Source organism: Schistocerca americana, chromosome 10 (assembly GCF_021461395.2).
Source record: "Schistocerca americana isolate TAMUIC-IGC-003095 chromosome 10, iqSchAmer2.1, whole genome shotgun sequence".
Classification (NCBI taxonomy): domain Eukaryota; kingdom Metazoa; phylum Arthropoda; class Insecta; order Orthoptera; family Acrididae; genus Schistocerca; species Schistocerca americana.
In genome coordinates, this window is record NC_060128.1 from 145,420,613 (window position 1) to 145,446,075 (window position 25,463).

General features: G+C 43.6%; 1 protein-coding gene across 1 annotated transcript in view; it reads left to right on the top strand.

The window, feature by feature from the left end:
- The window catches only part of LOC124552455 (alkylglycerol monooxygenase-like), a 201,760-nt gene that overhangs the window by 94,149 nt on the left and 82,148 nt on the right, over positions 1 to 25,463 (top strand). Inside the window, exon 2 of the mRNA XM_047126732.1 lies at positions 17,211 to 17,338. Coding sequence (XP_046982688.1) covers positions 17,211 to 17,338 — 128 coding nt within the window. The remainder of the gene's footprint in view (positions 1 to 17,210; positions 17,339 to 25,463) is intronic.

The window sequence follows — 25,463 nt, forward strand, 5'->3', positions numbered from 1 at the left end:
ATTAGGAGTGATTTAAAATGTAATGACCATATAAAATTAATCGTCGGTGAAGCAGATGCCAGATAGATTCATTGGAAGAATCCTACGGAAATGCAGTACGAAAACAAAGGAAGTAGGTTACAGTACACTTGTTCGCCCACTGCTTGAATATTGCTCACCAGAGTGGGATCCGTACCAGATAGGGTTGATAGAAGAGAGAGAGAGAGAGAGAGAGAGAGAGAGAGAGAGAGAGAGATGATCCAACGGAGAGGAGCGCGCTTCGTTACAGCATCATTTAGTAATCGCGAAAGCGTTACGGAGATGATAGATAAACTCCAGTGGAAGACTGCAAGAGAGACGCTCAGTACGGGCTTTCGTTGAAGTTTCGAGAACATACCTTCACCGAAGAATCAAGCAGTATATTGCTCCCTCCTGCGTATATCTCGCGAAGAGACCATGAGGATAAAATCAGAGAGATTAGAGCCCACACAGAGGCATACCGACAATCTTTCTTTCCACGAACAATACGAGACTGGAATAGGCGGGAGAACCGACAGAGGTACTCAGGGTACCCTCCGCCACACACCGTCTGGTGGCTTGCGGAGTGTGGATGTAGATGTAGAAATGGCGAAACTGGACAGCGTAAAGACTGGGCTTTTGTACGAGTGCTAATAACCACAGCGTTGAACGCCCCACAAACCATCACCACCACCAACACAGTGTGGCCCTTTGAAAACTGTCAGGTGCTGATAACGCTATGTCGCACGAGTAAGCAGCATCTCCGTGCCATTCACGCAATATCTGGCGCTGTTCACACCCGTTATATGCCATACCAGGCGTGATAACAAAAAAAAATCCGAACATAACTGATGTACTGTAGTGGCCTTTCTACTTGTAACAGTGAATTGTAACCCTAGATCATTTACATAGCCGCCGAGATCGTGTACGTGTACCAGGTTACATTCCGACCTTGTTATCTCGGCTTTTCAGTTCTTTTCTGTCGGCAAGTATATTAAGGCTATAAATTTGGGTATGCTTTTGTCCTTTTTTTTCTGAGGTGAGTCATATGGCCCGCATTGCCCCGCGTGTTCCTACTTCCGTCAGTTAGATTCTCTATCTCGCATGATCCCAAGGATCTCCGTTCGGCCTTGCTACGCTACGTCACGGACCAGAATCGGCGTTTGGTTGAGGCTACTACTTGCGTCACGGCGTCGTCACTGCCAAATAGGCTATTTTCCTATGTTAAAAGTATGGTTTTAAAAGATTTCATGATGCTTTCAGCTGCCATTCTCCTTATTTCAAGCTATTTTCAGAAGCTCGAATGTAACGTGAATAAAGAGAATGGCAGCTGACGGAATCACGAAATATTTCAAAAAATTCATCGCAGCTGCAGACCCTATTGCATTGAAAATTATGGTTCGGATTGTTATTCTGATTGATTATATCGTTCAAATAGCATTTACATTGAATATTCTTATAAAATGTAACTTTTATGTGATTAAAGCTTAAAAATCATTCAGTGTCAAGCTTTGCTCACGTGACTGAAAACGCTCTGTTATTGGCTGCAGCTCTGGTGACGTCACAGACTACGAGTAAGATGAAGCTATACGTGTGTTAAAGGGAGTGTTAATCGAAGTTAAGAGGTTTTTACGTACTTTTCCTGCAAGCACTTTAGCTATTTAGTGATGGAAAACGCAGTAACAACATTTAATTAAGAACAGAAAGGAATTTTGTGAACGCTGATCGTGGAAATCTTGTGAAGTTGTTGCTTGTGTTTATGCCCCCCCCCCCCCCCCCCGTTTAGAACGGGGATATGTGCAACGAGCGATATTCTAGTCCCTGATCCCTATAGCATTATTAAACTCGTTCAAAACTAAGTAATTGTAGAACTTCTGCAAATGAGTCCGTATGTTATAACTAGCAACCACATTTTACGCATCTTCTCATTCGTTGCAACACTCAAAAACAACTTTTCAGGAGTTTTTACAGACGTATTTGTATAATATTGTGCTACACACCATTTGTAACCCATTTTCTGAAACGTAAATTCCAAAGCAAGACATCACTGTGAATTAGCATGAAGACAGTAGGAGCAGCGAGCTAGCCAGTGACGCCACAGGCATCACATGACTCGAATGGAGCGTTTTAGCGGGCCTCCAAATTATTTGAATTTCATATTCATTTTTGTTGGTGTTGTTGTGGTCTTCAGTCCAGAGACTGGTTTCATGCAGCTCTCCATTGTACTCTATCCTGTGCAAGCTTCTTCATCTCCCAGTACCTGCTGGAACCTACATCCTTCTGAATCTGTTTAGTGTATTCATCCCTTGGTCTCCCTCTACGATTTTTACCCTCCACGCTGGCCTCCAATACTAAATTGGTGATCCCTTGGTGCCTCAGAACATGTCCTACTAACCGATCCCTTCTTCTAGTCAAGTTTTGCCACAAACTTCTCTTGTCCCCAATCCCATTCAACACCTCCTCATTAGTTATGTGAGCTACCCATCTAATCTTCAGCATTCTTCTGTAGCACCACATTTCGAAAGCTTCTATTCTCTTCTTGTCCAAACTATTTATCGTCCATGTTTCACTTCTATACATGGCTACACTCCGTACAAATACTTTCAGAAACGACTTCCTGTCACTTAAATCTCTACCCCATGTTAACAAATTTCTCTTCAGAAACGCCACCCTCGGGAAATTGAAGAAAAGACTTCAGCGTGTTCATCGCCACAAAAATTGCAGACGAACGTCTCCTAGATGACAGTACAAGGACTCACCCAAGTCTGCACGGACGAGAGCAACTCAAAACACGTCAGTGGACGGTTCTTCCTCATCCACTCAGTAGGCCGGATCTCGCACCCTCCGAATTCCATCTGTTTGCCCAATGAAGATGCACTCCGCGGGAACCAGTAAGGGGTGATGGGGAGGTCACTGATGCAGAAAGACTTTGGCTTCGGCGCCAACAAGTAGGGTGGTACCGTGCAAGCATACAGGCCCTTACAGTAAGGCGGCGAAAGGCCGTCTCATTGAACAGAAATAATGTTCAAAAAAGTTTTTTTTCGGCAAAAGAGTTGGGAACAATATGGTGTATTGGTATCCCTTATAAAACCGACCTGCTTTCGGAAAAAAAGTGTTACTCTACTTACTGAACGCCCCTCTTATGTTGGAATGTATTTCGAATATTAAATTAAATTTTTTGCATAGAGAAAAGTACAAATATTTATTAGACCTCCGCAGAAATACGAGCGTGAGTCAAATGAAAACCTTATATATTTTTTAAAATATTATTTATTGTGCGGAAGTGGTACAAAGCTGTATCACTTTTCAACATAATCTCCGCTACGCTCAATGAAAGTCCTCCAGCGCTTACAAAGTGCATTAATTCCTGTAGAAAAAAATTCTTTTGGTAGTTCGCGCAATCATTCATGCACTGCGTGGCGTACCTCTTCATCAGAACGGAACTTCTTTCCTCCCATTGCGTCTTTGAGTGGTCCAAACATATCGAAATCACTTGTGGGCAAGGTCTGGTGAGTATGGTGGATGAGGAAGACACTCAAAATGCAGGTCTGTGATTGTTGCAAAAGTTGTACGGGCAGTGTGGGCCTTGCATTGTCATATTGCCAAAGGACACCTGCTGACAGCAATCCACGTCGCTTTGATTTGATTGCAGGCCGCAAATGATTTTTCAGGAAATCTGTGTATGATGCAGTGGTCCCTCTAGGCATGTAACGCTCCAAAATGACGCCTTTTTCGCCCCAAAAGAGAGTCGGCATAACCTTCCCTGCTGATGATTCTGTTAGAAACTTCTTTGGTTTTGGTGATGAGGAATGGCGCGATTCCTTGCTCGCTCTCTTCGTTTCCGGTTGGTGGAAGTGGACCCAGGTTTCGTCCCCAGTAACTATTCTTGCAAGGAAGCCATCACCTTCTCGTTCAAAGCGCCGAAGTATTTCTTCACAAGCATCAACACGTCGTTCTCTCATTTCAGGAGTCAGCTGCCGTGGCACCCATCTTGCAGACACTTTGTGAAACTGGAGCACATCGTGCACAATGTGGTGTGCTGACCCATCACTAATCTGTAAACATGCTTCATTGTCATTCAGTGTCACTCGGCGGTTTTCCTTCACTATGACTTCAACTGCTGCATTGTTCTGTGGAGTCACAACTCGTTGTGCCTGACCTGGACGAGGAGCATCTTCCACTGAAGTGACACCATTTGCGAACTTCCTACTCCATTCGTAGACTTGCTGCTGTGACGGACATGCATCACCGCACTCAACCTTTATTCGTCGATGAAGTTCAATAGGCTTCACACCTTCACTATGCAAAAACTCAATAACAGAACGCTGTTATTCCCTGGTGCAAGTCGCAAGTGGGGTGGCCATCTTTATACTGATACTGTGACGGTATGTGTGCATCTGAACTGTGCTGCCACCTACAGGCCATTCTGCACGCTGTTTGTAGCACATTTACTAACTTACAGGATAACGGCGCGAAATTTCGATTTGTTATTACAAATTTAAGGTTTTCATTTGACTCGCCCTCGTACTTCCAACTAACGGTCTTCTCACTCTGCATCTGCGAATAGAACAGGAAGAAAGCATAATTTATGGTTAGAGCTAGGCGCGAGAAAGAAATACGCCTTCGGTGCTTGCAACTCATCCGTGTCTGTGGATAATGAAACTTCGTAAACCAGTCAAACCTGTTCGGTGCCCCGGAGCTGGGGGCGCTGGCGCGTGTTTGGCCTGTTTTTCCGTCTGCTCAAGTCGGACCTCGCAACTTGCATTACATAAACCAAGAACAGCGAGGTCGATCATGAGAACATCCATCCATCCATCCATACATACATACATACATACTCGAATACCATTTCTCAGCCATGTGTAAGATTTTTCTCATCCGGAGGGAGGGGGGGGGAGGCGGCATATAAAGCAGATGTAATATGAAACCTTGGAAACAGACCACTACCTCGTCGGTAGCATTGCTGTCGCTCCTGGGATCATTGCATACATACCATTATGGAGTAAGGGGAGTAGCTTACAATTGGTTTACCTCTCACTTTAAGAACCGAAAGCAGAAGGTAATTCTCCGCAATATTGAGAGTGGTAGTGATGTTCAGTCCCAATGGGGCACTGTTAGTGGGGCGTTCCCCAAGGGTCGGTGCTGGGGCCACTGCTGTTTCTTATTTATATAAATGATATGCTTTCTAGTATTACAGGTGATTCAAAAATATTTCTCTTTGCTGATGACACCAGCTTGGTAGTGAAGAATCTTGTGTGTAATATTGAAACATTATCAAATAATGTAGTTCATGAAGTAAGTTGGTGCCTTGTGGAAAATAATTTGATGCTAAATCACAGTAAGACTCAGTTTTTACAGTTTCTAACTCACAATTCAACAAGAACTGATATTTTGATCAGAGAGAATGGGCATATTATAAGCGAGACGGAACAGTTCGTTCCTAGGCGTTCGGATAGATAGTAAGCTGTTATGGAAAGCCCATGTTCAGGGTCTTGTTCAGAAACTAAATGCTGCTTTATTTACCATAAGAACAGTATCTGAAATAAGTGATAGTTCAACACGAAAAGTAGTCTACTTCGCATATTTTCATACCTTATGTCATATGGTATTGTTTTTTGGGGGAATTCTTCTGATTCAAAAAGGGTATTTTTGGCTCAAAAACGGGCTGTTCGAGCTATATGTGGTGTAAGTTCGAGAACCTCTTGTCGACCCCTATTCAATAGTCTGGGAATTCTGACATTGCCATCACAGTATATATTTTATTTAATGTCGTTTGTTGTCAGCAATATTAGCTTATTCCCAAGAGTTAGCAGCTTTCACTCGGTTAATACTAGGCAGAAATCAAATCTGGCTCACTCCTGTCGAGGAGCTCTTGGAAGAGCTGAAAAATTAAGCAAATTCCAGTGTTACATTGTTGATTTTCTTTGTTTAAACTTACGTATTGTTGCCTGAATACGTTTCTTGTATTTCATTTTATCTGTTTCTACTATCGTGTTATAATTTCATGTATTTACTCGTTCCATGACCATGGAGACTTCTCCTTAATTTGGTCCCACGGAACAATAAATAAATAAAAAGTAACCTTCGAACGAACGCGAAAGCCAATGGTCCGACGATCTAGTGCTCGCATGCAGACCAATGGTCGCGCATTCTAGCTGTTGCTATGAATGTCCCTGCTGTACTTAGCATGCTGAACTATCTTGTGAGTACATCGCCCGTAGCGTCAGAAACTGCCGTCAGGGACCGTATGTACCTCGACTCAGTTATATTTGTTTTGATGTTCTCTTCCTCTTTGAAAGAATATTTTCGGAACAACCTGTATATAGGCGACCTAGTCGGTGACGTCCTAAGTTCCTCCAGGCTTTTCACGGATGGTGCTGTCGTATACAGATGATACTACGCTAGAAGGGTCTAGCGAAATGCACTAAGATCTGAACAGGATCGACGCTTCGTGCAGGGATTGGAAGCTGGTCCTTAATTTAAATTTCAGTTACTGCTGTTACTGCCAATTTACGCACAATACGTGTTTGATTACGCCTTTTCTGAAAAACGACTGGAAGCAATGAAATGTACTAGATATCTTGTAGTATGCGTGCATGTAATTTAAAGTCGAACGACCGTAGAAAATTAATCCTATGGAATGCAGATGGCAGACTGATATTCATTGGAAGAATCTTTAGAAAGCGTAATCCAACCTCAAAGGAGTTACGTCATCGTTTGACCAATACTTGAATACTACACGCCAGTATGTGATCGACACCAGGCAGCTTGGAGGAATTACAGAAGATCAAAAGAAGAGCAGCACATTTCGTCACACGTTCGCTTAGTAAGCCCGAAATCGATCCAGAGATACTCTGCCATTATGCTTCACGGTGTTGTTTCTAGTCGACTTTTCGAGAAAATGCTTTCCTAAGAGAGGCAACCAATATATTGCTTCCACCTAACAGGGGGAAGGTCACGATGCTGAGAGCAAAGATTTACTGCAAACTTCCTTTAGTAGGCCATTAAAACAACATAACGTGCAACTAGTAAGGTGCACTACTCTGGTAATTCCGACAAAATCGCAAGAGAAGTCTTGCGCGTCTGTTATGTGGCTAACGTATCTGTGCGTAGGTGCCGGACGTTAGAGTTCGTGGTGGTAAAACGATTAGCGCTCGAGCTTCGTAAGACAAACGTGTACGACGCGACGCTTGGACTCCCGCTCAACCTTAATTTTTAATGTTTTTTCATCACTGGTCATATTATTTAATATGTAAGACATTCGAGAGGTAATATAAATAAAAAGAAAAACATGCGCATTTGTATGAAGTTTCGATCCGTTTTCCTTGTCTGTGTGACAAATACCATCCTGCAACGTGTGATGTCGAGTGCACATCCGACAAGTAGTACTACATTTCCCTTGTGGTCTGGCACATTGGGACTTACTATATTACTGAATGTGATTATGTCATGTGCGTCATTATTTATTGAGGTTTGACCTTGGCTTCCCAAGCCCATCCCTCGTCCTTCAAAATTTAATTACAAATAGTAAATAATGAAATAACATATGAAATTCACTACAACTTTATGAAGATGCACGTGGGTTTTTTTGTCATTAATATTACCTCTCAAATGTCTACATCTACATCTACGTGATTACTCTGCTATTCACAATAAAGTGCCTGGCAGAGGGTTCAATGAACCACATTCAAGCTGTCTACCGTTTCACTCTCGAACGGCACGCGGGAAAAACGAGCACTTAAATTTTTCTGTGTGAGCCCCGATTTCTCTTATTCTATCGTGATGATCATTTCTCCCATGTAGGTGGGTGCCAACAGAATGTTTTCGCAATCCGAGGAGAAAACTGGTGATTGAAATTTCATGAGAAGATCCCTTCGCAACGAAAAACGCCTTTGTTTTAATGATTGCCACTCCAATTCACGTGTCGTTTCTGTGACACTGTCTCCCCTATTTCCCGATAATACAAAACGAGCTGCCCTTCTTTGTACTTTTTCGATGTAATCCGTCAGTCCCACCTGATGCGGATCCCACACCGCACAGCAATACCCAGAATAGGGTGGACAAGCGTGGTGTAAGCAGTCTCTTTAGTAGATCTGTTGCACCTAAGTCTCCCGCCAATGAATCGCAGTCTTTGGTTTGCTCTACCCACAATATTATCTATGTGATCTTTCCAATTTAGGTTATTTGTAACTGTAATCCCTAAGTATTTAGTTGAATTTACAGCCTTTAGATTTGTGTGACTTATCGCGTAATCGAAATTTAGCTGATATCTTTTAGTACTGATGTGAATAACTTCACACTTTTCATTATGCAGGGTCAATTGCCACTTCTCGCACCATACAGAAATCTTATCTAAATCGTTTTGCAAGTCGATTTGATCATCTGATGACTTTACAAGACGGTAAATGACAGCGTCATCTGCAAACAATCTAAGACGGCTACTCAGATTCTCTCCTAGGTCGTTAATATAGATCAGGCACAATGGAGGGCTTATAACACTTCCTTGGGGAACGCCAGATATTGCTTCTGTTTTACATATACATTAAATAATGTGACTAGTGATGGAAACAGTATAGCTTAAAATGTTACCGGGGTCCGGACTGTCGCCTGATTCACGACCTTCTCGCATAGCGTGAACTGTTACGACTTGATCACAACGACTTCCTCTGACCGGTACCTTTACACACATACATCAGCTGCACGATAGATGCATAAAATTTCTCCTGCGATTTTCTCAGAGATGCCAGAGTAATGCACCTTATTACTTGCACATTATGTTGTTTTAATGAGCTACAAAGATGTACAAAGTTTCAAGTAAATCTGTGATGGGAGTGTCGTGGCCTCCTCCTGTAATTATATCTCACGATTAGACTAAGAAGATAAAAGTTTATAGATAAGAGCTCAAAGGGAGGCACACAGACAACTGCTCTCCCTGTGAACTGTTTTTGAGTGGAACAGGAAATGGGGAAAACGACAGTCATATACGAACTAGCCTCCGCTAAAGACGGTAAGGTGGCTTGCGGACTGCAGATGTACACTACTGGCCATTAAAATTGCTACACCACGAAGATGACGTGCTACAGACGCGAAATTTAACCGACAGGAAGAAGATGCTGTGATGTGCAAGTGATTAGCTTTTCAGAGCATTCACACAAGGCTGGCACCGGTGACGACACCTACAACGTGCTGACGTGAGGAAATGACATGAGGAAAGTTTACAACCGATTTCTCATAGATAAACAGCAGTTCACCAGCGTTGCCTGGTGAAACGTTGTTGTGATGCCTCGTGTAAGGAGGAGAAATTCGTACCATCACGTTTCAGACTTTGATAAAGGTGGGATTGTAGCCTATCGCGATTGCGGTTTATCGTATCGCGACATTGCTGCTAGCGTTGGTCGAGATGCAATGATTGCTAGCAGAATATGGAATCGGTTGGTTCAGGAGGGTAATACGAAACGCCGTGCTGGATCCCAACGGCCTCGTATCACTAGCAGTCGAGATGACAGCATCTTATCCGCATGGCTGTAACGGATCGTGCAGCCACGTCTCGATCCCTGAGTCAACGGATGGGGACGTTTGCAAGACAACAACCATCTGCACGAACAGTTCGACGGCGTTTGCAGGAGCATGGACTATCAGCTCGGAGACCATGGCTGCGGTTAGCGTATGCGCTGCATCACAGACAGGAACGCCTGCGATGGTGTACTCAACGACGAACCTGGGTACACGAATGGCAAAACGTCATTTTTTCGGATGAATCTATGTCTGTTCACAGCATCATGATGGTCGCATGCGTGTTTGGCGACATCGCGGTTAACGCACATTGGAAGCGTGTATTCGTCGTCGCCATACTGGCGTATCACCCGACATGATGGTATGGGACGCCATTGGTTACACGTCTCGGTCATCTGTTCGCACTGACGGCACTTTGAACAGTGGACGTTACATTTCAGATGTGTTACGACCCGTGGCTCTACCCTTCATTCGATCCCTGCGAAACGCTACATTTGAGCAGGATAATGGAAGACCACATGTTGCAGGTCCTGTACGGGCCTTTCTGAATACAGAAAATGTTAGACTGCTGCCCTGGCCAGCACATTCTCCAGATCTCTCACGAATTGAAAACGCCTGGTCAATGGTGACCGAGCAACTGGCTCGTCACAATACGCCAGTCACTGCTCTTGATGAACTGTGATATCGTGTTGAAGCTGCATTGGCAGCTGTACCTGTCCACGCCATGCAAGCTCTTTTTGACAATGCCGAGGCGTATCAAGGCCGTTATTACAGCCAGAGGTGGATGTTGTGGGTACTGATTTCTCAGGATCTATGCACCCAAAATGCGTGAAAATGTAATGTCAGTTCTAGTATGATATATTTGTCAAATGAATACCCATTTATCATCTGCATTTCTTCTTGGTGTAGCAATTTTAATGGCGAGTAGTGTAGATGGGGAGCTTCTTCTAATGAACCGACAGGCCGCTAAGTGACTTTTCACGTGCACCCACACGTGGCTAAAGTGGGCACCCAACACGGGACAGCACAGGGCAGGTTACGCAACCGCGTCGGGGCGGGTCCTTACGTAAGGAGCAGGAGGCGGGCTGAAATTCCAGCCCGCCGCCTGGGCGCACGTGCAGCCGCTGCGGCGTGGCTCCCTGCAGCCACGGGTGTGCGCTGGGGACCAGGGTAGGAGCCGGTGCGAGTCTAGCGTTGAGGGTTGCATACACTAGAAGCCAAGGCGCCGCTGCACCGGCTCCCGTCCTTTACGCTGTGCTTCAGCGGGTGTGACGAGTCTGAATGGTGGCGCTGCCGCCACATCCCTCTCGTCAACTTGTTCTCTCTTACTGAAGCGTGCTGGAGAACAAGGCTGTACTATTTCTACGTTTGGTTTTTGTGAACAGAAACCAAACTGAAGTGCTAATCCTTATACTCATGCGTATCTGTCTTGTAATGCTGAACATCGCAAGTGTTGTAATTACATAAATGCTATCTACTATCGAGTCGCCAAAACTGAAGCTGTATAATTGCATTTTGCATTAAAAAAGTAATTATAAAACCGAAAGTTTGGAACTGGGAGAATATCAAGGAGGATTTAGATCCTGGAGAAGCTGCCCAGAACAGATAATCACCTTGAAGTTAGTTATGGATGTCTACAAAAGAAGGCAAAAACAACTAGTCATAACCTTTGTAGATTTCAAAAAGGCGTATGATTGCATCCATAGATCTTCAATGATGAAAATATTAAGGAATTTTGGACTTCATCCTAAATTAATAAAAATGATACAGTTAACCTTAACAAACACCAAATCCAAAGTAAAATTTAGAGGAGAAATATCTGAACCATTTACGATTAAAACAGGGTTGAGACAGGGAGATTGTTTATCACCATTGCTATTCAATTGTGCTCTTGAATATGTAATGAGAGAATGGTATAAGCAAAATCCAATGAATATTAAAATTGGAACTAAGAAAGATAAAATAAACCTAAATTGCTTGGGATTTGCTGATGACCTAGCATTACTAGCTAATAATATTCAGGAAGCCACGAAACAAATAACAAGCTTACAAAATATAGCACAAAAATTAGGACTCCAGATATCATTTGAAAAGACTGAAATAATGGTAACGGATCCACTTGTAATAGATCACATCACAGTGAACAATAGGGAAATTAAAATAGTGAAACAATTTAAATACCTGGGTGAAATTATAACACATAAATTGGACGAGAAACCTGCATGGCGAGCAAGAACTAATAAAATGATAAAAGCTCAAAAACTAACATGGTCTACGTACAATAAAAAATGTGTATCAATTAAAACAAAATTAAAACATTACAAGACGGTGGTTCAACCAGAGGTTACATACGGAAGTGAAACTCTTTTTAAAGTCACCCAGAAAAACAGAATTGACAAAATTTTAAAAGCAGAGAGAAGAATTGCTAGAACATGCATAAATAAGAAATATCAAAAAGCTGGGCAATGGCGGATAGTTCCAAATGAAGTGGTATACAGAGAACTGGAGCCCATCACTGATACTATACGAAAGAAAAGGATTTCTTTTTGTGGTCACATTCTGAGGACACCAGAAACCAGACTATCAAGGAAAATTATTGAGAAACTCTGGAATTTGAAACAACAAGGAGGATGGCTTAAGGAAATAAGAGAGGATGTGGAAGAACTGGAAATAACTCTGGATGATTTGCAGAACAAAGCGCCAAATTTAAAGAAGTTGAGGGACACAGAAATAAGATTTAAACCAAAAATTGACAAACGACATACAATGAAAAGGGTATTTACAGATAAGGAACGACGAAAAGCATCGGAACGAATGAAGAGATACTGGGCCACTCGGAAGGGGAAAATACCAAAGAAGAGGACCAGAAATGATTGACTGAAGTGGTCCAATGAGGCCGTAAAAGCAGAAGAAGAAGAAGAAAAACCGACAGTGTAAACTAAATAAGATATCGTGAGAGACTGTGTTTCCGCGCAGGATTAGCTGAGCAGTCTAAGGCACTGCAATCATGGACTGTGCGGCTGGTGGCGGCGGAGGTTCGAGTCCTCCCTCGGGCACGGGTGTGTGTGTTTGTACTTAGGATAATTTAGGTTAAGTAGTGTCTAAGCTTAGGGACTGATGACCTTAGCAGTTAAGTCCCATAAGATTTCACACACATTTGAACACTTGGTGTAGCGCAGTGGTTAGCACAATAGACTCGCATTCGGGATGACGACAGTTCAAACCCGCGTCCGGTTATTTTCCGTGATTACCCCTAAATCGCTCGAGGCAAATGCGGGCGCGCGTGTGCGTTAGTAATTTATTTGTACAAAAGAAATAGGTGTACTGTGACCTTCAGGAGAGGGGAGGAGAGGGGGGTAGAAGGTAAGGGAGGCGTATTTTTCAAACTATCTTAAAACGTTTTTAACGCTTTTCAGAGCATTTAGAAGTATTAATATGACATTTGTACCGGTAACAAATATATATTTCTATCGAACCACATCTCTGCGCTTCTTTCCATCAGAGGTACCGGTAAGAAGAGAAGAAAATCAGAACTGCAGATTTTGAGAAATGGAACTATAGAACGTTTTTACCAGTACAAATGTTCTGAAATGCGTTAAAAACGTTTTAAGAAATCTACATTTCATAAACACCCCTGTCTCTTCCCCCCTCCCCCCCCCCCCTCCAGAAGGTCTAAGCACAGGATCCTTTTCTCCACAAATAAAGCATTTTATACAGGGTATTCAGAAATTCCCGTTACAAACTTTAACTGTCAGATCTCTGGAGACTTTCTGCAAGCGCCTATGAATATTTCCGAAACTGTGGTTTCCGCCAAAAGGAACTCAATGACAGCTCTCTACTAGGGACGCGCCCCCGTTACAGATCTCATTTTGAAGGCTACGTATAACAATGCCACCTAGCGGAACTTCATGAAAAATTGGTTGAGAAAGAAGTGTTGCATTACCTGCTGCACACCCATCGTGACTTCTTGGCAGCAGAATCGTTCTGGAGTCAGCTGCCAATACCGGTTCTCTAAATTTCCTAAATACTGCTTCGCGATAAGAACTTCGCCTTCCCACGAGGCATTCCTTGCTGAGTTCACGGAGCATTTCTGTAATACTCCTACGTTGACTGAACGAACGAGTGACAAATGTAGCAGCATGCCTCTGAAATACTTCGATGTCTTCCTTTAATCCTACGTCATAGAGATCCCAAACAGCAATAAAATTACCCAGTTGCGAATTAGTTAAAAATTACAATACGCTCACTCACTTCCCAGCGTCCTAGTGGAATATTGGATGCAACTTGTTACTATAGACATGGCATGGCCTGTGCTCGTGAAGTGTTCGGTGTCAACAGAAGTACAGTCTCGGACCGCGCGACAGCTACGGTCCCAGCTTCGAATCCTGCCTCGGGCATGGATTTGTGTGATGTCCTTAGGTTAGTTAGGTTTAAGTAGTTCTAAGTTCTAGGGGGCTGATGACCTCAACAGTTAAGTTCCATAGTGCTCAGAGCCATTTTAACCATTTTTTTGTCAATAGAAGCAGACGATATGAAGGTGGTGGTCATCGATAGCTATAAAATAATTTTGATAAACCATGAATTGGCACGGTAGCTATGCGTCACTGCACCAGGGCTATGAGTTTCAATCAAATACTAGCCCACCCTCAGGCATAATAAAAGACGTGAGAATCATTATTTGTATCTCCATGAATGTCACACACGGTGGACAAAATAGAACTGGGCCATAAAACGTAACCTGCACGTTAAGGTAAACAGCCAACTTACATCGTCTGCCTCGGCAGGAATGCTGTAACTTGGGTTCCCTAACTTAATTTGCATGACAGGTTTTCTGGTCCAGTTTGATTTCTTCCACCGTGTACATTACTTACATCACAATTTCCGAACTCCATCCGTTACCCAATTGGCTCAGCGGCTTAGTCATGGAAAGGATCTATATAAACGCACTTCCACGTGGTTTCAGTAAGGTGCAGCTACTCTGGAGGTCCAGAGTGGGTTCGAATTAACGTATGGCAGAGAAACTTGGTAGGTATACTCAAGTGTTGATGCGGAACAGATCTATAATGGAAAGAAAATTCAGTTCCACTTTTGGCCACCAGGCGCCAGTCTGGCGTTGTACACCATCTCGTCGACGTCTCTAGCGCTCATATTGAACAAATTATGTAAGCGGCAGTTTAATAATAAAATCAACATGATGCCTTTCTCAGTTGTTTGACCTGTGCTGCCTGCGTACCATCCCTGATCCATTACATATGGAAACATTTCTACACGTCTTTCTTACATTCACAGCTCCAGCTATGCATCTGGTGGCCAAAATTCAACAAATGTTTCTCCAGCGTAAATCGGTTTTTCACTAACGCAATTTCCTTGCAAAATGATTTAGATAAGATATCTGTATGTTGTGAAAAGCGGCAGTTTGCACTGAATAAGGAAAAGTGTGAAGTTATTCACATGAGTACTAAAAGAAATCAGGTAAATTTAGATTACGCGATAAGTCACACAAATCTGAAGGCTGTAAATCCAACTAAATACTTAGGGATTACAATTACAAATAACCTAAATTGGAACGATCACATAGATAATATTGTGGGTAGAGCAAACCAAGGACTACGATTCATTGGCACAACACTTAGAAGGTGCAACAGGCCTACTAAAGAGATTGCTTACACCACGCTTGTCCGCCCTATTCTGGAGTATTGTTGTGCGGTGTGGGATCCGCATCAGGGGGGACTGACGGATGACATCGAAAAAGTACAAAGAAGGGCAGCTCGTTTCGTATTATCGCGGAATAGGGGACATAGTGACCCAGACATGATACGTGGAGTTGCAATCATTAAAACAAAGGCGTTTTTCGTTGCGACGGGATGTTATCATGAAATTTCAATCACCAGTTTTCTCCTCGGATTGCGAAAACATTCTGTTGGCACCCACCTACATGGGAGAAATGATCATCACCATAAAATAAAAGAAATCGGGGCTCTCACAGAAAAATTTAAGTGCTCGTTTTTCCCGCGTGCCGTTCGAGAGTGTAACGGTAGAGAGACAGCTTGAAGGTGGTTCATCCAAACCTCTGCCAGGCACTTTATTGTGAATAGCAGAGCAATCGCGTCGATGTAGAAGTAACGCAGTAGAATACGTACCAAGTTTCGTTCCCGTACGATGTTTACCGCCCACATTGGACCTCTGTGAGTGGCTGCACTTTAGTTGCAACCACTCGGTATCAGTCTGCACGAGAAGGTACACAATTTTTACTCCAGGCAACACGTCGATCTGTTGTAGAATTTTAGAACATGTTTTTTGCTCGCGTATCATGTCGTTTTTGGAAACCCAGAATCTACTCTGTAGGAGTCAACATGGATTCCGGAAACAGCGATCGTGTGAGACCCAACTCGCTTTATTTGTTCATGAGACCCAGAAAATATTAGATACAGGCTCCCAGGTAGATGCTATTTTCCTTGACTTCCGGAAGGCGTTCGACACAGTTCCGCACTGTCGCCTGATAAACAAAGTAAGAGCCTACGGAATATCAGACCAGCTGTGTGGCTGGATTGAAGAGTTTTTAGCAAACAGAACACAGTATGTTGTTATCAATAGAGAAACGTCTACAGACGTTAAAGTAACCTCTGGCGTGCCACAGGGGAATGTTATGGGACCACTGCTATTCACTATATATATATATATATATATATATATATATATATATATATATATATATATATATATATATATATATATATGACCTAGTAGATAGTGTCGGAAGTTCCAAGCGGCTTTTCGCGGATGATGCTGTAGTATACAGAAAAGTTGCAGCATTAGAAAATTGTAGCGAAATGCAGGAAGATCTGCAGCAGATAAGCACTTGGTGCAGGGAGTGGCAACAGACCCTTAACATAGACAAATGTAATGTATTGCGAATACATAGAAAGAAGGATCCTTTATTCTATGATTATATGATAGCGGAACAAACACCGGTAGCAGTTACTTCTGCAAAATATCTGGGAGTATGCGTGCGGAACGATTTGAAGTGGAATGATCATATAAAATTAATTGTTGGTAAGGCGGGTGCCAGGTTGAGATTCATTGGGAGAGTCGTTAGAAAATGTAGTCCATCAACAAAGGAGGTGGCTTACACAACACTCGTTCGACCTATACTTGAGTATTGCTCATCAGTGTGGGATCCGTACCAGATCGGGTTGACGGAAGATTCAAAGAAGAGCGGCGCGTTTCGTCACAGGGTAATTTGGTAACCGTGATAGCGTTACGCAGATGTTTAGCAAACTCAAGTGGCAGACTCTGCAAGAGAGGCGCTCTGCATCGCGGTGTAGCTTGCTCGCCAGGTTTCGAGAGGGTGCGTTTCTGGATGAGGTATCGAATATATTGCTTCCCCCTACTTATACCTCCCGAGGAGATCACGAATGTGAAATTAGAGAGATTCGAGCGCGCACGGAGGATTTCCGGCAGTCGTTCTTCCCACGAACCATACGCGACTGGAACCGGAAAGGGAGGTAATGACAGTGGTACGTAAAGTGCCCTCCGCCACACACCGTTGGATGGCTTGCGGAGTATAAACGTAGATGTAGATGTAGATGTAGATGTAGATGTTAAGAGAGCGATGTGACTCAGAGCTGCCGTGCCAGTGTGTGATTGTTCGGAGCGGGCGCAGTGGAGTGACGGGCGTGTTGCGCGGTGCTGTGTTGCAGGCGTGGCCGTACTTCGTGGCGTTCATGCTGCTGGAGAACCTGCTGCTGTGGCTGGAGGGGCGGCCGACGGCGCGGCTCAACGACAGCCTCACCTCCATCTCGCACGGCCTCTTCCAGGAGTGTGGCAGGTCAGCTCCCACACTTCACTAGCCTTCCCACCGTGGCAAGCGCATGTGTTGTCTGCTTACAAGGGAACTCCACAGTCTGTCGTCCTCGAAGTTCTTCGTACTTACATACAATCTCGATGCTAGAATCAGATTTTCACTCTGCAGCGGTGTGTGCGGTGATATGAAACGGGGCGTCAGTCGTGCTTGGGTAGCTCAGTCGGTACAGCACTTGGTCGCGAAAGGCAAAGGTCCCGAGTTCGAGTCTCGGTCTGGCACACCGTTTTAATCTGCCAGGAAGTTTCAATCTCGATGCTGCTAGGATCGTATAGGTTCGTATACTCAATTTGAATGTGTAACTGGAAAACATCTCTAGAAAAGACGACGTATTTCTCCCGGAAGCAAAGGGCTAGATTACGGCATGTATCAAAGTCTACAAGTAATTTTTTACTCGGTCAGTTTCCTAAAGCAGTACGTCGCAGTTCTAAAAAAAAAAAAAAAAACGTACCTTCGAAGATTAGATTTCTAAGTCCTCTTAAGTATAAAACTATGTTTGTTCGCATATTCCGCAGTAGATAAGTGCGTATCGTAATAATGTGGTTAATCGTGACGCCTAACAAAACTCTACCATCTGGTGAGCAAGATATATGAAACACGCGAAGTACCCTCAGACTTCAAGAAGAACATAATAATTCCAATCCCAAAGAAAGCAGGTGTTGACAGATGTGAAAATTACCGAACTATCAGTTTAATAAGCCACGGCTGCAAAATACATACACGAATTCTTTACAGACGAATGGAAAAACTGGTAGAAGACGACCTCGGGGAAGATCAGTTTGGATTCCGTAGAAATGGTGGAACACGGGAGGCAATACTGACCCTACAACTTATCTTAGAAAATAGATTAAGCATTTTTAGACCTAGAGAAAGCTTTTGACAATGTTGACTGGAATACTCTCTTTCAAATTCTGAAGGTGGCAGGGGTCAAATACAGTGAGCGAAAGGCTATTTACAATTTGTACAGAAAGCAGATGGCAGTTATAAGAGTCGAGGGACATGAAATGGAAGCAGTGGTTGGGAAGGGAGACAGGGTTGTAGCCTATCCCCGATGTTATTCAATCTGTATAATGAGCAAGCAATAAAGGAAACAAAAGAAATTCTGAGTAGGTATTAGAGTCCATGGAGAAGAAATAAAAACTTTGAGGTTCGCCGTTGACATTGTAATTCTGTCAGAGACAGCAAAGGACTTGGAAGAGCAGTTGAACGGAATGGACAGTGTCTTGAAAGGAGGATATAAGATGAACATCAACAAAAGCAAAACGAGGATAATGGAATGTAGACGAATTAAGCCGTGTGATGCTGAGGGAATTGGATTAGGAAATGAGACGCTTGAAATAGTAAAGGAGTTTTGCTATTTGGGGAGCAAAATAACGGACGACGGCAGAAGTAGGGAGAATATAAAATGTAGACTGGCAATGGCAAGGAAAGCGTTTCTGAAGAAGAGAAATTTGTTAAAACCGAGCATAGATTTAAGTGTCAGGAAGTCTTTTCTGAAATTATTTGTATGGAGTGTGGCCATGTACGAAAGTGAAACATGAACGATAGATAGTTTCGACAAGAGAAAAGAAGCTTTTGAAATGTGGTGCTACAGAAAAATGCTGAAGATTAGATGGGCAGATCACATAACTAATGAGGAGGTATTGAATAGAATTGAGGAGAAGAGAAATTTGTGGCACAACTTGACCAGAAGAAGGGATCTGTTGGTAGGGCATATTCTGAGGCATCAAGGTATCACTTAATTAATATTGGACGGCAGCGTGGAGGGTAAAAATCGTAGAGCAAGACCAAGAGATGAATACACTAAGCAGATTCAGAAGGATGTAGGCTGCAGTAGGTACTGGGAGATGAAGCAGCTTGCACAGGATAGAGTAGCATGGAGAGCTGCATCAAACCAGTCTCAGGACTGAAGACCACAACAACAACAAAGTAGTTCTTTACTCGGTCAGTTTCCTAAATTCCTAAAACAGGAAATTAACCGTAATGTAATCTCTTGAAATATTTTATCAATCAATTTTTTTCGTTGTATTTTTAATTTTGTTCCGTTGAGGTAGGGAATATTTTAAAAAATACCAACGAATGAGGGATTAAAAATATGTTTCATTTAATGGAAAGTTAATCGATATTTCCCAAATTTTGACGAGTAAATTCCGACGGATGATACATGTTATAAAAACAATCAAACCATTTGTACTTTCGACACCACGAACATTGTACGAATGCGCATTCATTTTCGTCGCAATCGCGTCTGTATTCTCTCAAGCCCGCAGGAAACGCCACTCCATTGACGTTATGGAATACTATATAAAATTAAAAAAAACGCAAAAGATTGAAACAAAATTTGACATTCAGTGTGTAATTTTGATTTATAGAGACTTGTAATTCTTTTTAATCAGTTCCTTGCGGAATTTTCATGATTAAATTTAAATTGAAACAGGTATTTGAAAAAAAAAGGAAACAAAAGTAGCATAGACGGGTCTTGAACCAGGGTCGGCTGGACGGGCGTCTCGCTCGCTTGACAATTGGCTACCCGCTCCCTTGCCACAACAGTGAAACTTTTCTGTATATAAAGAGCTGCCCAAACCTTAACAGGCAATATTTCAAAAATGAGGCCACATTGGCACTTACAATTTTAGGGTGTGACAGGTGCCTACCCACACTATAAGCAGGCGAAGTGGGAGCTCATAACTAGATGCACCTCCCAGGTCGCCTCGTCAGTATTTCTGCAGGAGGTTTTGGAGTCCATGCTCTGTCTAGTTACTGCAAAATGCCGGGCAAAAGCAGCTCGGACACGATATTAGGATGTATCCCATGACTTTTATCACCTCAGTGCAATTCCACTACAATGCATTCTCCTTGTTTTAATTCTGTTGATGATGGTCTTAAAACCCTTTTCGGGCACTATTCATTTTACTGAACTGTTCTTCCCCGTCTTGTGCTCCGCTTGAGACAGTTACAATGTCTTTGACAAACCCCAATATTTTGCCGGCCGCGGTGACGTTCGAATCCTGCCTCGGGCATGGATGTGTGTGATGTCCTTAGGATGGTTAGGTTTAAGTAGTTCTAAGTATAGGGGACTGACGACCTCAGCTGTTAAGTCCCATAGTGCTTAGAGCCAAACCCCAATATTTTCATTTCTTCTCCCTGATCTTAATTGCCCCTCCAGATTTGTTTTCAGTTTACGTAGCGAGGCACATAACTCTTTCACACCTGCCCACAAAGTGTGCAACATAACGCAACATAACGCTGTCACTGTTCTATGTGGGCGATATACGTGTGTGGCACTCCGCTGGTGTCCTGCGACCTTTAAAAACTAGAACACTACGCACCCTCTTCGGCGTCTACCATAACGGGCCGTCGTGCTAGCTATCGGGTCCGATCCGTTGCGTAACGCCTAGACAACCTACTTTACACTACTGGCCACTAAAGTTGCAACCGCAACCACGATATCGAATAACCAAATTTTCTTATTCTGCATGGACCGTGTAGCAAGAAGAATACACGATTAAGTTTGTGGGTGAACTGGGGCTGACACAGGCAACAAGTGCTTATATCTTAGGAAGACATCAACCAGGGTTGGGGGTTGTTTGGGGGAAGAGACCAAACACCGAGGTCATCGGTCTCATCGGATTAGGGAAGGAGAGGGAAGGAATTCGTCCATACCCTATCAAAAATGTTTCAAATGGCTATGAGCACTATGGGACTTAACATCTGAGGTCATCAGTCCCCTAGAACTTAGAACTACTTATACCTAACTAACCTAAGAACTTCACACACATCCATGCCCGGGGCAGGATTCGAACCTGCGACTGTAGCGCCTAGAACCGCTCGGCCACTTCGGCCAGCGTGCCCTTTCAAAGGAACCATCCCAGCATTCGCCTGTAGCGATTTAGGGAAATCACGGGAAACCTAAATCAGGATATCCGGACGCGAGATTGAAACATCGTCCTCCCGAATGCGTGTCCTGTGTGCTAACCACTGCGCCACCTCGCTCGGTAAAACTATTGAACATATTTGTTATCAAGTTCTCTTTAAAACAATTTATTAATTAACATTACAAGGCTCAACTAAACGGACACATTAAAGATTAAACTTGAGCTTTCACCCTCAAAAAAAGTCATTAAATGTGAAACACCAGAAGTGTAAGAATTTAGATATTAATTTTTTAGAAAAATACGATTCCTGGAAAAAAAGCACTCCATCTTCAGGCCAAGAGTGGCTTACCGGGACCATCCGACCGCCGGGTCATCCTCAGTTGAGGATGCAGATAGGAGGGGCGTGGGGTCAACACACCGCTCTCCAGGTCGTTTTGATGGTATTCTTGACCGAAGCCGCTACTATTCTGTCGAGTAGCTCCTCAATTGGCATCACGAGGCTGAGTGCACCCCGAAAAATGGCAACAGCGCATGGCGGCCTGGATGGTCACCCATCCAAGTGCCGGCCACGCCCGACAACGCTTAACATCGGTGATCTCACGGGAATCGGTGTATCCACTGCGGCAAGGACGTTGCCACAATTCCTGAAAACATTAAATATTAATAATTTACATTGAAAGTCGTGCCGAGACACACCATAACCTGAAAATTACAATAAAATGACAGAGCGGCTCCAAGTCAGGCCAAGGCACAAATCGGCAGGCGACCCAACAGACCCAAGAGGGTAGGATAGGCGATGCGGTGGAACACACGCAGCAAAGTTCTCTTAAGCAGACCAGAGCCCCTGCCCTGGCTCTAAATGAAGGCGACCATTGCGGACGTGCAAGGAACCATCGAACGGAGACGACGCACTGGGCGCATACATGGCCAAAATCTCGCATTCGAGCAGCTCACATGAGCGCAACTGCTATAATTAGTGTGCTAAACTACCTTCTGTGTAAATCAACAAAAGCATCAGAAACTGCCGTCAGCAATCATACGCACTGTAACTAAATACATTTTTTTACTGCATTCTACCTTCTGTATTACTTTGAACGAATAGTTTCGGAACCCCCTGTAGTGACAATGTAGAGACCATTGACAGTGAAAGTATGTTTATCTGTGTTACTATAAGGTAGCCGGCCGGAGTGGCCGAGCGGTTCTAGACGCTTCAGTCTGGAACCGCGCGACCGCTACGGTCGCAGGTCCGAATCCTGCCTCGGACATGGACGTGTGTGCTGTCCTTATGTTAGTTAGGTATAAGGGGGGACTGATGACCTCAGATATTAAGTCCCATAGTGTTCAGAGCAATTTTGAACTGTAAGGTAAATTTGACTTTGTACTACTGCTTTTAACAGTGTAACGGAAAGTATATAGTTGTTACACAAAACTGAAATTTTAGGCCCATTTTTCCTTAATGTTTACCACTCTTAACTTTTTTAGGCATTATGAGTTCACGGAAGTTTCGAGATTGGGGACTTTGTCTAGGAAAAACGCGAATCCATTCAAGTATATCGTTTGCAATGATGAGTGATTGGAAAGTATATGTCCCAGTGCAACTAATTGTTCACTTTTGCCGACATGGGTCTGACAAGGGAACCTCCCCATCGCACCCCCCTCAGATTTAGTTGTAAGTTGGCACAGTGGATAGACCTTGATAAACTGAACACAGATCAATTGAGAAAACAGGAAGAAGTTGTGTGGAACTGTGAAAAAATAAGCAAAATATATAAACTTAGTAGTCCATGGGCCACATAAGCAATATAATGGAAAATGTAAGCCTAGGAGCGCCGTGGTCCCGTGGTAGCGTGAGCAGCTGCAGAACGAGAGGTCCTTGGTTCAAGTCTTCCCTCGACTGAAAATCTTACTTTCTTTATTTTTGCATAGTTATTATCTGTCCGTTCGTTCATTGACATCTCTGTTCACTGGAATAAGTTTAGTGTCTGTGTTTTGCGACCGCATCGCAAAACCGTGCGATTAGTAGACGAAAGGACGTGCCTCTCCAATGGGAACAGAAAACATTTGATCGCAAGGTCATAGGTCAACCGATTCCTACACAGGAAAACACATCTGATATATTCTATACGACACTGGTGACGGCATGTGCGTCACATGACAGGAATATGTTGTCGATGCACCTAACTTGTACACTTGGCGAATGGGTAAAAAGATTCTTGTGGATGTGATAATCACTCCCAAACAAGTGATGAAAACATAAGAGTTTGTCACATAAACTGAAAATAAAAAATTAAAGTTTTCACTCGATGGAAGATTTGAACCAAGGACCTTTCGTTCCGCAGTTGCTCACGTTACCACGAGACCACGGCGCTCCTGCGTTCCCATCGTCCTTAATGTTGCCTATCTTCCTTTGAACTACTCAGTTTGTATATTTTGCTTATTTTTTCACAGTTCCACACAACTTCTTCCTGTTTTCTCAGTTGATCTGTGTTCAGTTTTCCAAGGCCTATCCACTGTGCCAACTTATAACTAAATCTGAGGGGGGTGCGATGGGGAGGTTCCCTTGTGAGCACTATGTGACTTAACATCTGAGGTCATCAGTCCCCTAGAACTTAGAACTACTTAAACCTAACTAACCTAAGGACATCAGACACATCCGTGCCTGAGGCAGGATTCGAACCTGCGACCGTAGCAGTCGCGCTGTTCAGTAGTGAAGTGCCTAGAACCGCTCGGCCACACCGGCCGGCTGGACCCAGGTTCTCGAAAACACACTGTGCAAATTGGTGGTGCCTCCATAGTGGTGTTGCGTGTATTTACGTGGACTTGACTGGGTGCTCTGGTAAAATTGATCACTGACTGGGAATTGTTACGTTCGGGTACTCGGAGACCATTTGTTCCCAAGCAACGATGTAAATTTTATGGATGATGGTGTGCCATGTCACCGGGTGACAGTTTTTTGCGACTGATTTGAAGAACGTTCTGGTCAATTCGAGCGAATGATTTAGCCACACAGATCGCCCGACATGAATCCCACCGAACATTTATGGGACATTATCGAAAGGTCAGTTCGTGCAAAAAATCCTGCATCGGCAATACTTTCGCAATTGTGGATAGCTATAGAGCGAAATGACTCAGTAGTTCTCAATAGTTCCAACAACTTGTTCAGTCCATTCCACGTCGAGTTGTTACACTACGGCGGGCAAAAGATGATCCGACACGATATTAGAAGATATCCCATGCCTTTTGTCTCCTCATTGTAGTAGTAGCTGTAGAGTCTAGCTCCGTCGTGAGGTCGTCTGGTGAAAGTGGTCTCCATAGCGCAGCGTTCCACACAAGGACGCGTCATTAGCGGTCCCCAGAGACCTCCACCGCCAGAGGCAAAACAGAACGGAGGGCAGGGAATGTTGATCCCGCCCGCTGCAGGCTGCTTCGGAACTGCGCGGAGCCTCCTACCTGGAGTTGAAAACTACCGTAGGCTGCTGTAGCCTAAGGCAGTTTTCCTACTAGCTTTGGTCAGCTAACGCTATACCCGTGTTACTTGTAAGTTAGATGTGTTGCATACTTATCAGGCGTTACCTCGCAATGATTGCTTTCTTTATTTATGCGGTCAGTGCCTTATTAGATGCCCCTAAAAGCCGGAAGTGGTGAATCATCTAGAAACTGAGTATTTATAACCTGAAATTTTCAGTTTTTGAGATTTTATTCAAGAATTATTGATTCGCTACGGTCGCAGGTTCGAATCCTGCCTCAGGCATGGATGTGTATGATGTCCTTAGGTTAGTTAGGTTTAAGTAGTTCTAAGTTCTAGGGGACTGGTCGGCCGGAGTGGCCGAGCGTTTAAAGGCGCTACAGTCTGGAAACGCACGACCGCTACGGTCGCAGGCTCGAATTCTGCCTCGGGCATGGATATGTGTGATGTCCTTAGGTTAGTTAGGTTTAAGTAGTTCCAAGTTCTAGGGGACTTATGACCACAGCAGTTGTGTCCCATAGTGCTCAGAGCCATTTGAACCATTTTTCTAGGGGACTGATGACCTCAGATGTTACGTCCCATAGTGCTCAAAGCCATTGAACCATTTGAAGTGTTGATTTGTAACGTGAAACACAGGGCTCTTGTAGTAAAAATAAAGGAAATAATACAGATTCATCATACAGCGTCAGAGGACGCAATTTCCTCGGCAGAAGGGTAAAATAAAAAAACCACAAGGCAAAAATATATCAAA